Source organism: Balaenoptera ricei, chromosome 9 (genome assembly GCF_028023285.1).
Source record: "Balaenoptera ricei isolate mBalRic1 chromosome 9, mBalRic1.hap2, whole genome shotgun sequence".
In the NCBI taxonomy this organism is placed as follows: domain Eukaryota; kingdom Metazoa; phylum Chordata; class Mammalia; order Artiodactyla; family Balaenopteridae; genus Balaenoptera; species Balaenoptera ricei.
This window is the reverse complement of record NC_082647.1, coordinates 378,747-392,363: the sequence shown is the minus strand read 5'-3', so window position 1 is coordinate 392,363 and position 13,617 is coordinate 378,747. Positions and strand designations below refer to the sequence as shown.

General features: G+C 44.3%; 1 protein-coding gene across 4 annotated transcripts in view; it reads right to left on the bottom strand.

Annotated features, from left to right (window-relative positions):
- Window positions 1–13,617, bottom strand: part of ESYT2 (extended synaptotagmin 2) — a 75,196-nt gene that overhangs the window by 31,285 nt on the left and 30,294 nt on the right. For all 4 annotated transcript variants that reach the window (XM_059932930.1, XM_059932931.1, XM_059932927.1 and 1 more), the window contains exons 4-7: window positions 12,906–12,982; window positions 8,843–8,915; window positions 8,507–8,596; window positions 1,917–1,972 (exon numbers count right to left, since the gene is read on the bottom strand). In XM_059932930.1, coding sequence (XP_059788913.1) covers window positions 1,917–1,972; window positions 8,507–8,596; window positions 8,843–8,915; window positions 12,906–12,982 — 296 coding nt within the window. The remainder of the gene's footprint in view (window positions 1–1,916; window positions 1,973–8,506; window positions 8,597–8,842; window positions 8,916–12,905; window positions 12,983–13,617) is intronic.

The following is a 13,617-nucleotide window of genomic DNA, read 5'->3' as shown; positions in this document are numbered from 1 at the left end:
TGGGCACGAGGCCCAACCTGACCCTCAGAACCAGGAGAGTCTGCCCAAGGACAGGCAGACAAACAGAAGTCAACCCTAGAACTTTTGCTGGAACTCGCGGGAAAAGGTTCTTTTTCCGACTGAGGCTGCTGAGCGTGTGGAATAGAAGCTAGAAGCGGCTACTGCACAGAAAGAGCCTGCCTGGCAACAAAGCCACGCACAGAAAAGCAGAGTCAGGAGCCGTCCTGTGGATGCCAGCACCTGGCTGTGCCTGGCTACCCGACAGGGCCGCAGGCCTCTCGGCGACACCAGCCGAGGGTGCAGGCTCCACTCTGCTCACGGCCACAGCGGGCACTCACAGCAGGCACTCCGTACCCATGTGTCGGACGAGTGAATAGACTGTCTCTAAAAAACAGTATTTGGGGCTTCCCTGGTGGCGCAGTGGTTGAGCATCTGCCTGCCAATGCAGGGGACACGGGTTCGAGCCCTGGTCTGGGAAGATCCCACATGCCGCAGAGCAACTAGGTCCGTGAGCCACGATTACTGAGCCTGTGCATCTGGAGCCTGTGCTCCGCAACAAGAGAGGCCGCGACAGTGAGAGGCCCGTGCACGGCGATGAAGAGTGGCCCCCGCTTGCCACAACTACAGAAAGCCCTCGCACAGAAACGAAGACCCAACACAGCCATAAATAAATAAATAAATAAATAAAAATTAAAAAAAAAAAAAAGAGTGAATACATGTATATGTTTAACTGAATCACTGTGCTGTACAACTGAAACTAACAACATTGTAGATCAACTATACTCCAATTTAAAAAAAAAAAAAAAACAGTATTTGTTTACTCAATTATTTACTCACTTAATGAAGACCAGGTAAGTTGGGTTTGTTGTTGCAAGCAAGAATCCTAATCAACACTTCAACAAAACTCTTTTAAAGTTGTCCTTTCGTTCCAAAAATCTTTTAAAGATAACAGTATTTTTCTATATCCAATAAACCACAGCACCTAAAAAAGACTTTTATTGTTATGACTATGCCTCAGTGTAGTCTTGATTTTTCCCTGATAATGAAACAAAATAAAATTCTTCCTAATGGCCATTTCAAGGGCATAAACAAATACACGGGAAGAGAAAAAAGAGATTGAAACCAAGGCTTTCATAATTCAATTTTTAAGCCATTTTAGGGGGAAAACCCCCCCACAGATTAGCAGTGTCCACTAGGAACATGTGTAACTTTAACCAACAAGCAACACACTTTAACCTTCAAATGCAACAGTGAAATCAGCAGAAGCAGGCTTGGCGGCTGCAGCCTCAGCCCTTCCTGCTCAGTGGTGGCTAACAGGTCTGCCGCCACCACCTTCCACCTCGGAGGACAGAGGGACTGTGGCGCGACCAGGAAGCCTCCCTTCTCCCACAGGCGGGACACGCCCTGAAGGGCTTCCCATGCTCGTGGCGGAAGGTTTCCTCGTGTTTTAGACACTAGAGGACACGGAACAACAAGGGCCTCCCAGCCACACGACGCAGCTCCCAGGTCCAGGGCTGACGCCTACGCCTCCAGGGAGGAGGGGGTCAAGGCACAGAAGGCACAAAGGGAAGGCGCAGCACAGCTTGAAAAGATTCCAGGAAGGGCTAGCTTTGAAACCTATAAGCTTGAAAACTTTTTAAAGTTTTCTTCAATTTTCTGGGATATTAAAACACCAAAACTGGAAAGACACCTCATGACTAATGAAAAGGCTCCATCTAGTCCTAACAGGGCTCTCATGCGGCTCTGACCCAGAGCCTCAGATGGGCCGGCGACACCAGAGCCCAAGAGAGCCCGCCCAGAAAGCATGGGCTCTGCTCGGAAGACATAGCTCTCAAACACCTGTGTCGTCTTCGCGACACTGGAAACGCACGTGACACCACCAGCAAGCTACCCACAGGACGTGACAGAGTACTTACTTCAATCCGGGGATATCGAGAAGATTAGTCAGTCCTGTCCAATTAATTTCTAAAAGCTGTTTTAAAAAAAGGGCAAAAATATTAAGTATGCAAATTATTTCCAATTATCACATCAAATCATGCAGGTTTGTTTCTTTATAAATGAAATGGGTTAGTACATACTACTGTCCTATACCTTGTTTTTCACTTTGTAAAACATCAAGGTCGTTGTCCCTTGTTGGTATAGATACCTTGCCTGTTCTTGTTTTGTTCTTTTGATGTCAAAATTTACTCCAGTAAAATCATAATTATTTATATACCCATCCTCCTATTGACGAGCACTTAGAATATTTACAATTTCTCTTTTATTGTAAGTAATGAATCAGTGAATATCTTTGTACACACGTGTTGTTACATACACATGGAGACTAGCATTCAAAAAGTGGAAATTCTGGTCAAAGATACACGTTCATTTTTTATGTTGATAGATGCTACATAATTGCCCTAATATTGTACAAACTTACATTCCCATCAGAACTGTATAAAATGTCCTTTCTTTACAACCTGTTAAAAATATTTTACACCTATATTAAAAATCAGTCTATCCAGCAGTTAAAGAATGGTACTTTATTGCTGTTTCAGTCTGCATATTCCTCATACTAGTGGGACATGTTCCATTCATTCATTCAACACCTGTATTTTATTGCTCATTTTTCTAGTGGGTATTTATCTTAGAATAATTCCTATATAGTTGGCTGAGATTCTATTAAACGGATGTGGACAGGTAAAAAGTACTGATTGGAAACACTGCTTTTCCTGTCAAGACGGATACTGCACATAATGAAATTACTTGTGCTCTATGTTGTAGAAGATGCCAAGTGAAACTGCATGACCTCTATTACCCATAGAGCTGGAGTGACAAAGCTGGGCAGTAGGTGGTTATAAACATGAACTGGAAGGGTCAAGATTCTTTCGGACAGAGCAAAACTCAAAAGCAACAACTTTAATAAAGTCCTGAGACACTAACCTCCCTAGGACTCCCTAGCACCCTGACTACGATCTCTAAACGCGTTTTCCACTAAAAGGAACAGGGGATTTTGAAGAAATGGCTGACTCCAGGTCTGGGGCACCCTGCTGAACCAGGAGTAAAGAAGCACTCACAGGCCCTCCCAAAGGGCAGTCACCCGGAGGGGATTATAACTAGAGTACAAACGCTCAGGTGACAGAGGGCCGACTCGCAGGACCCTTGGCAAAATGGTAAGATGTACCTGGATGCTACCCAAATTCAGAGAAACAAAATGCCTGCGAGCCAGGGGCAGAATTCATGGAAGGACAGACTCAGGTGAGCTTGAAAAGAAGAGATCTGAATGCAAGAAAGAAGGCCCCAGGGGAAGGGCCTCCGCGTTCAAGGCCCTGAAGGGGGAGCTGGCCTGTCCCTGAACACAGGGAGGCCAGGGGACAGAAGAGCCAAGCTGAGGGGGTGAGAGAGGAGTGTGAGTGACTGTGTGCGGGAGGACGAGAGTGAGTGTGTGAGCAGGTGGACAGGTGTGAGGGCGGGGCAGATCCAGGCAGCGCTTTGGGAAAGCAACTAAAATTAGTGCCAAGTCTGGATGACTGAGATCTCCTTTCGGGAAACTGAAGAACCAGTGAGACGTGCTCCCAAAGGACAGGAAATCAGCTCTTTGGGCTGCCGAGGAACAGTGAGTAAGGTGGGCACGTTGCAACTGCAACCCCACCAGCGCAGCATGTGTTCACGGGAACCTCAGTCGGCTGCCCTCTGCCCTCCGTGCCATCTGTGGGTTGCAGGAGAGTCGGCGACAGCCACTGCTCATTTCAGCACTGACAACACGCCAGGCGTCCTACACAGGAAGTCTGTTAAAAACGGACTGGTGGAGACTTCCCTGGTGGTCCAGTGGTTAAGAATCCGTCTTCCAATGCAGGGGACGCGGGTTCGATCCCTGGCCAGGGAACTAAGATCCCACATGCAGCAGAGCAACTAAGCCTGCGCACCACAACTATTGAGCACGTGCGCCCCAACTAGAGAGACGTCCGCGCGGCACAAGGAGGAGCCCGCGTGCCGCAACGAAGACCGGATGCAGCCAAAAAGAAAATAAATATTTAAAAACAAAACAAAACAGACTGGTGGCTCCACCCTTCTCCAGAGTTTCTGAATTTTCTGATTTGGGCTGGTGGTTAAAGGTCACGAATATTTTTCTTATGTCTTAAAGCTCCTAGGACTTCGAGCTTTCACTTGGGATGTAGAAAACTGGGAAGAGCATCACTCCTGAATGCATGGAGAGCTGAGGCGGCAGGGCCATCCGAGGGCAGGAGAGCCAGAGTAAACCCTGTGAAATCCACAGAAATCGGGCAGGCCGAGGAGAGCACAGCTGCTGCAGGAAAGACAGAAGCCCTGCCTTCCAGAGGCGAGGGACCACAGCCACTCAGAGGACAGGAACAGAATTCACCCTCTATGCCTTGACCACAGAGATCCGGTATCGCTGGGGGCAGGTGCAACACTCTCTCCTGCACAAGACCCTCCAAAGACAGAGTCACAGGGAGGGGGCAGGGCCACCGAAAGAGCACCACAACAACGGTGCTGGGGCAAGACGCTTCAAAATGATGAAAGACATCAAACCCCAGATCCAAGAAATGCAGAGGACACCTGGCGGGATAAACAGCCACAAACTCCCCAGTGGCTTAATGTGTGGCCTAAGACTGGGCCTCTTCCGTCCAGTGGGCTCCATGGACCTGCCAGCCCAGCCCTCCCTCGCCCCTCATGACCACCTCCCACGCACGGCTGCAGGAATCGGTTTCTGGGAGCCTCGTTCGAATGCTGCAACCTTCCTACTCCTGGTCTCGGGGTTAAGGGTCTGTATCTGATGCAGCTGGAATAGGGCAGGCAAGGACCAAGGGAAGACCGGGAGGCTCACTCCTGGGGGCACCGGCAGCCAGCGTTTCTGGCCTGTGGCCTGAAGGACCAGAGGAGGCTGGTCTCAGGGTGAGAGAAGAACGAAGCTGAGGCAGAACAGGCACAGGAGACAGTGGCCACGGCGTCCACATTCCACATTCCGTCCTGTTCCTGACTCCCAACTGCAGCCCCTGCATGAGTTTCATGAGACATCCATATATGCTCATTCTGTTTTTAAATAAAGCTCCCCCTTCTCCCCCTTCCTTTGCTTAAGGTACCTCAATTGCCGGAGTCCTAGCTAGTAGGATTCAGTTTCTTTTCACAATCACTCTAAAAGGAAGATGCTATTTCCATTTTATAGATGAAGAAACTCAATCTGTGGATCAAAGACTCAGCAGGCATGTCCTTTGCTAGCTGGGAGGACCCCTTTAGGATAAACAGGTTCAGAGTGAGCCCCAGACCATCTCCTGGAGAAGTTCTAGAAAGGACCTCCTGACCCAGTCTACTCTAATCCATACTCCTGAGACAGACCTAAAAATGACCTAAGGGTTCTGAAACACCCTTAAGAGTGTATGCCAGAGGCAATCCCAACAACTGTCAAGTTAGCATGAGTGGGTTGCCACCACTCCCCTGGGACACGTCCAAGGGTAGAGAGTAGGTCGCCCTGGCTCGTACCAGAACCTTAACCCCAGCTTCTGTGCTTACCAATGCTCGACCTCTGCTGCCAGGACCCCACCAGAATGCTAACCCTACATATAGGAAAATATTTAATTTCTTAAACATCTGAAGACTCACTGAGTGCCAGGTGCTATACCAAGTGTTTTACATTTAATCGTCACCTCTAATCTTTTGAGGGAAGTATTAGTGTACTCCCCATGTTACCGATGGGGAGACTGAGGCTTACAGAAATGAAACACAGTTGGGCCTCCGTATCTGAGGGTTCCAGTTCTGCCTTCTCAGATTCAACCAAACACGGATCAAAAGTATTCGGAAAGAAAAAATTCCTTAAGTTCCAAAAGGCAAAACTTGAATCTGCTGCACTAGGGCAACTATTTACATTGGACTTTCAACGATTTACACAGAATTTACACCGTACTAGGTATTATAAGTGATCTAGAGATGATTTAAAGGATACGAGAGGATGTGCGTAGGTTATGTACAAATGCTACGCCATTTAATAAGGAACCTGAACACCCACGGATTTTGGTCCGTGGGAGTCCTGGAACCAATCCCCTGTTGGATACTGGGAGAAGATGGTAATTTGTTCAAAGCACACAGTTCAAAGGAGAGAAAGAAACAGGAGCGGAAAGTGAGGCTGTGTGGCGCTCATGTCTGTCACTTAACCTGAAATAAAGGGACAGTACATCCGCCCTGCCCCCACTGTGCTGAATGAGGTCAGCACTGCAGACACCTGTGGTTATTTTTTTAAAAACAAGTAGCACATTATCAGAACTAATCTAAACAAATCAACGAGCAAAAAACGTGCGAAAGTTTCATATTCTTCTGAAGGTTGCCATGCTTCTAAATCATCTGGATAGTCAAAACCCCAATCTTTCTGTTTTTCACTGGGGTGAGGAAGGACTTGGCAGCCAGCAGGGAATTCTGCTCTTACATTTTCCAGATGAAAGCGACTGAAAAAGTCCCTTTTCTCTGAAGCCTGTGCTTGGTGACTGTAATTCACCATATAAGGATACAAGTGATCCTCAACCTTTCACAGCCTCATCCTGCTTTTCTGAGTACTAAAATTTCATTTGGAAATTAATATTATAATGTTATTTTTATTTTATTTTTTATTTTTTGGCTGCACGGCTTGTGGGATCCTAGTTCCCTGACCAGGGACCGAACCTGGGCCCCCTGCAGTGGAAGCACGGAGTCCGAACCACTGGACCACCGGGGAAGTCCCTACAATGTTATTTTTAAACTAAGTATACCTAAGAAAGATCCAATGAAGAATATTACAAAGTTTTGAGGAAGATTTAAAGATTTGGATTTTGTTACATTGAGCTGAAAAAAAACTCTTTAAATTGTTAAAAATTCCCTGCAAACTAAAGATACTTATCAACTTGCTAAGGATTAGTTTTTTATATTCATTAATGAAGGAATTTTTTAAACATAGTCTTTTCAACAACTTGTATGTGGGGGAAAAAACCCCATGAATTTTGAATCTTTTACGGATTTCTTCATTTCTCAAAATTGTAATAAATTAAAATTTAACACAGATGTTCCCTAATAGCTTTTGAATTTTACCATGTTTTGTGTTGTTAAGATACGTTCAAAATAAGCCAATTATTTAAGCAATAAAAAGCAAATGAGAATAATAATTTTAGCGGTAACAAAAAGTGATGACACTTACTTCTTATGTTTTTATACAGAAAAGTACCACTTGTTTGGTCTAGATAAACTTGTATTTTAAAAACCAGCAACAATGATTTATATTATTTGAATCAAATTATACAAATGAATATCCCCATTTTACACTACACATGATGTTAATGACACCTCCAGAAAGAACTCATCGCAGGTTACAAAAACGGCACACTGTGAAGAGGTATCTGAGAAACAGATCCATTCATTCATCAGACATTTACTGAACTGTATGGAGACAGATATGGCTGTGGCTTGCATAGATTAAGAAGTGTGCTACGAGGCACAGGGACAAGGAGGGAACCTGGCTGCCCGTGTCTTGGGAAGGGCAGCATTCTAGGAGAGGAGGGAGAGAGAAAGAGGGAGGTGGAAGGGACAATGTGGGAGGGGGTGGGGGTGGTACTACCACTGCAGTGGACAGATGACCATCTGCGAGTGAGAGCCGGCCCCTGGTGGGTCAGTCTGCCGGGGCAAGACCCCTAGCAGTGAAGTCCACTGAGGACAGAGCCAAGGCAGGAAGCCAAGCAGAGGCTGCAGAAGCCCAGATGAGGAGCCTTGTAGGAATGGAGCCACCCAGGTGGGGATGGACAGTCCCAGTGAGGGGAGGGGCCTCGGCGAGGAGAAAGGGTCTCAGTGAGGGAGAGTCTAGGTAGGTGACATTTTTGTTGTCTTACGTTTGTGGCTAATAATAAGTATTGATGACTTATAACCAAAAATGGAATGTAAAATAATAATATCACGGTTTATCCAAGTGTTAAAATATAACTTAGTCAAAATTAATCTTTGTGACTCTTAAAAACACAGCATACTGCGTGCTTCATTCAACACACCCCGAGAGGCAGGCAGTGGTTGGCGGGGGGGGGCAGCAGCAGGGTGACTCAGGCTGAGTATGAGGATAGCATCTCTGCCGGACCAGGGCAGGTCCAGGTGCAGATCCCCAGACTTCCTGGTTTTGTGACTTGGACAAATCAGACTCTCAGATCCTGGTCGGCAAAAGTACTTAGTGTTAGTATTTAACTACAGAGCTATGAGGATTGAATGAGTAAATATATATCATACTCAGTGATAGGTGCTGAATGTTAGTTACAACCTATACTTCCTAAGGTCTGCTTTCAAATTTTCTGCAGCAAACATATTATTTTTATAATGAGGAAAAAAGTTGTCTATGGAGAGATGTGAAGCCCTCTGTTAAGGCATAAAGAGATGAAAGCACGCAGGATTCATGCACCAAAGGGAATAAAGTGAGTTAAGCTCTTTTTCTCCACTCTGTCTATTCTTCGATATGTACACATTCTTGTCAGTGAATGGGAAGAAAAGAATGAAATAAACATTGACTTACTGGCTTCCTAAGGAAGAAGATAGACAAAGCTCCCACTAAGGGCATGTCTCCAATCAGTGGTTCCAGGATCACCCGCATTGTACCATGAATCTAAATTCAAATGGGAAACCGAAACATTAACAGAAAACAATTCCACAGGCCATTAGAGACACAAGAAGGAGGATGCAGGATCCTCTCAGTGATTCCTGAACATCTGACTTCAGGTTTCTCTCAAGTATAACCTATAAACAAAAACTTAACTTCAAAGAAATTCTGAGTTAATAAAAACTTCATGATTTTCTTTCTGAATAGAGCACAGAGAATTTGAGAAGACTATGAAACTTAAAAAAACCTTACCTGTATACTTTGCACACCAGCTCTACAAAAATATCGCTTGATCTCCAAATCAATCTCACAATTTCCTACAAAACTAGCAAAGAAAAAGTTCTGTATTACATTCTCTTAATCACCACAGACCTGCAAGCTTTATAATCTGAATACAATGACAGTAAAGCAACCAGAACTAGACTGTACGCAAAGCTGTAACCTGCAGCCTGGCTGTGCCAGAGTGTTCTAGTGCCAGCACTGGAGCGGTCACTGACACCAGTCAGTACCACCGCACGGGTGGCGAGGCAGGCAGCCTGGCCAGAGGCCTTGGTATAAATGTCACTTCTCAAAGTGCAACTTCTGGAGCAGTCTCTTGATGGAACGTAGTTTTCATTTGTTTTATAAACAACTATGCTTGTTTAAAACATAAAAAATGCTGAGATTATATTTCACCACAAATAAATGCTGTGCCCAAGCTCCCCGTACTGAGGAAACTAGCAGTGCTCAGGGCCCTCTGATGTCAAAGGTTAAAGACATTACATCCATCTGAGGCATCGATTTTACTCAACGATTAAGTCTTTTCAATCATTAATGTGAAACAAACATGAATACAGCATGATGCTGAAGGTAAGGCTTACACCCATCTTTACAATGAACATGGCACGTCCACAACGTTTTGTGTGGGATCCGTATGATTTGACTCCCACCCTTGACTCTTGGAAGCAGGACTTCCCACTCCTGCGTGGGAGCGTCGGGGGGCAATTTGATAACCATGAGAGCGACTGTCTAAGCACATGAGCAAAACAGTGACAAAAGGCATCTGGGATGAAAGTCTTCCAATATTCACAGTCCTGATGTAAAAGTCAGTACCTGTAGGTTCTTTTGGTGAAGGGGGGACGTACAGTCAAGCACACATTTTGGCAGAAAGTTGCTGCTAGCCACGAGGGGCAGACATCTGAGTTAATGATAGCAGTGCTTTTCTAGCTATGAGAAGATGCGAGAAATTGGGCTCATAACATCGTCTCCTGAATATATCTATCTGAAGACCTGTTCTGCCAGTTTTCCCAGAGCACAGAGGGCCTCATTCCTGATCTCTGCCCTGAACTCCTTTCAGGGTGTGTGGAAGGTCAGCAACTGCAGTAGCTGGTGGCCTCACCCTTGTAGAGGCAGATGGCGAGCGACAGGTTTTCGCCCACACACACTAAGATTTGATCATTTATTTCCTCATAGCTCTCAATTACTCCTTCCCCAACTCCACGGCCAGTAACCTAGTTACGGTCCTTATCTGGAACACAGGAAAAAGCAGACTTTTTAGAGACATAAATATCTGAGCTGCATAACTTGCGTATGCTGTCATGTCTGCTGAAACCACAAAAGCCAGGCTGCATCTTCAAAATGGTGTCCGGTAGCAGATTCATTCCAATGTTTATTTAATGAACGTGTATGCAGTGCTCCCTCGGTGCTGGAACAAGAGAACAAGGTTCCCACGCTCCTGAAGCTCATCCTCAGCCTAGTGGACAGCCCTTCCGGGGTGCAGCTGACCCGAAGACATACGCGGGGCTTCCTCTTTTACTGCACTGATGGCAGCAGCGTTTGCAGTAGTTCCAAATATGTTAAAGATGCAGAGTTTTCCGTATTACATCATCACAACATTCTATGCTCCCTTCTAGAATAAAGGTAATTGGTACTGACTGTTCATTTACTATATTAACACACTTTAGAAACTCAAAGATGACATGATAAAATAAAATGACCCTTAGCCAAAACAACAAACCAAACCCTGCGGGGCCGTGTGTCAGTCAGCAGCTCAGCAGCGGCCTGCACACAGCTGCGCCGGGGCATCAGGGAAAGCCGGAATCTTGGCAGTCAATAAGACACCAAAAAAAAAAAAAAAGAAAAAAAGGCTCACGAACAGTGAAGACAAGAGCCAGAGAAAACCTCTCTACCACGCAGGCAAGGCACCTGGCAGATCCCTAAGTAATTTTTTTCCCAATTATTTTTTATTGTGGTAAAATATACATAAAATTACCATCTCAACCATTTTTAAGTGCACGGCTCAGTGGCATTAAGCACATTCAGATTATTGTGCAACCATCACCACCATCACTTCCAGAACTCTCTGCATCTTGCAAAACTGAAATTCTATACCCGTTAAACAGTGACTTCTGATCCCGCCTCCCCCAGCCCCCTGCAGCCTTCATCCTACTTTCTGTCTCTGTGAATCTGACTCCTCTGGGGGCCTCACATGAGTGGAATCAGACAGGATTTGTCTTTTCGTGACTATCCTATTCCATTTAGCATAATGTCCTCAAGGTTCATCCCTGTTGTAGCAGGATGGACACTACACACTGCAGGATTTCCTTCTTTATAAAGGTTGAATGATACTCCACTGTATGTACATAACACACCTTGCTTACCCATTCAACAGTCAATGAACACCTGGGTTGCTTCCATGTTTTAGCTATTGGGAATACAGCTGCTATGAACACAAGTGCACAAATACCTCTTTGAGACCTTGTTTTCAATTCTTTTGGGTATGTACCCAGAAATGGAAGTGCTGGGTCATGCAGTAATTGTTTAATTTTTTGAGGAACAACTATTCTGTTTCCATAGCAACCGTACCTTTTACATTCCCGCCATCAGTGCACAGGGGTTCCAATTTCTGCACATCCTCACTAATCTGTTTTCTGATAGGTGCCATCCTGATGGGTGTGAGGCGGTATCTCACTGTGGTCTGGATTTGCTTCTCCCTGATTAATAGTGATGTTGAGCACCCTTTCATGTGCCTGTGTCCACTTGTGTATTTGGAGAAATGTCTATTCAAGTCCTTTGCTCATTTGGAGAAATGTCTATTCAAGTCCTTTGCTCATTTCTGAATCAGGTTATTTGTTTTTTTGTTGCTGTTGAGTTGTAGGAGTTCCTTATACATTCTGGATCTCAATCCCTTATCAGATATATGATTATATGGATTACACTGCTTCTACAGATTGCTTTTAGTGTTGACTTTTAACAATATTAAGTCTTCCAAACCACAAACATGGGATGTATCTCTATGTATTTATGTCTTCTTTAATTTCTTACAGCAATGTTCTGTAGTTTTCATTGTACAAGTCTTCCACCTCCTTGGTTAAGTTAATTTCTAAGTATTTTATTCTTTCTGTTTCTATTGTAAATGAAATTGTTTTCTTAATTTCCTTTTTGGATTGCTTGTTGTTAATGTATAGAATGCAACTGATTTTTTTTTTGCATTGATTTTGTATCCTTCTACTTTGCTAAATTCATTTACTAGTTCTAAAAGCTTTTTGTGGAATCTTTCAGGTTTTCTACATAGATCATATTACCTGTGTACAAAGATAATTTTACTTCCTCCTTTCCAACTTGTATGCCATTCACTTCGTTTTCTTCATACCTAATTGCTCTAAAAGAACTTCCAGTACCATGTTGAACAGACGTGGTGAAAGCAGGCATCCCTGTCTTGTTCCTGATCTCAGAGGAAAAGGTTTCAGTCTTTCACCACTGAGCATACCACTTGCTGGGAATATATGCCTTTTATTATGCTGAAGTAGTTTCTGTCTGTTTCCTGTTTAAGTGTTTTTATCATGAAAGTGTGTTGAATTTCACCAAATGCTTTTTCTGCATCAACTTAGATAATCATGCAGGGTTTTTTTTTCCCCTTCATTCTGTTTATGTGGGGCATTACACTGATCACTTTTCTTATGTTGAACCATCCTTGTATCCCAGGAATAAATCCCACTTGGTCACGGTGTATAATCCTTTTACTATGTTGCTGAATTCAGTTTGCTAGCACTTTCTTGAGGATTGTGGCATCAATGTTCACAAGGGACATGGGTCTGTCGTTTTCTTTTCTTGTAGTGCCTTTACTTTCTTTTATTTAACATGTTTTATGAATGATAGCAATTATCTAGGCTACCAGGAACTAAAACCAGAAAGTAAATAAATTTAGGTCTTCAACAAGAAGTTAGTCCAATTCCATCAAACAGCAGGTAAGAAATGTGCTCATTATATCCTCCACCTTATGGGTACAGCTAAGTGACATCACACATCATTAACTATGACATAAATACAAACTTACCTAATCTGAAGGTCCAAAATAATTTGCCTTTTGTCCACATTTTCAGTATACACCTTAACACCATTGATCCTGAGGGGCTGAAACAAGAACTGGCTTACTTAAAACGTAGGAAGGGTGAAAGAAAACCAAGCCCTGTGACATGGCAGAGCTGAGACAACGAGCTTCAGCATCAGGCCACAGGAGTGAAAACTCTGCTTCACAATGTACTAGCTGTTTCACCTCCAGCAAATTGTTCAACCTCTGTCCCTCAGCGCCCTCATCTGTAAAACATGGTCAGGAGGGCAGCTCCACATGGGCGACAGTGAGGCTACAGGACACAGGACCATGCAAGTCGAGGAGCACGGCCTGGCACAGCAGGTGCTCAGGGGCCACAGACGCAGCTCCGCTATGACCCAGCTTCACTCCTTCCCAGGACCCTTGGGCCCTTGTCTCTTCCATATGACTTTGACCCTTTCCCTCTACTCCATCCTTACTAATTGTTTAAAATATAACTTCCTTTCATTTTTTATGTCATAATTTTCCATTTCTTAAGATTTTAATACAAATGGGGTTTTTGAGTGAATCAAAAATACTAGCTATATTTTCAACACCTAATACATGCTACAAGGTCACAATCAAATGACTCTGTAAAAAGAAAAGGCAGACCTACAATAAATGCTATATTTCAACATCATGTCAAAACCTTTTTCCCATTAATTGATTTGAGACCCCT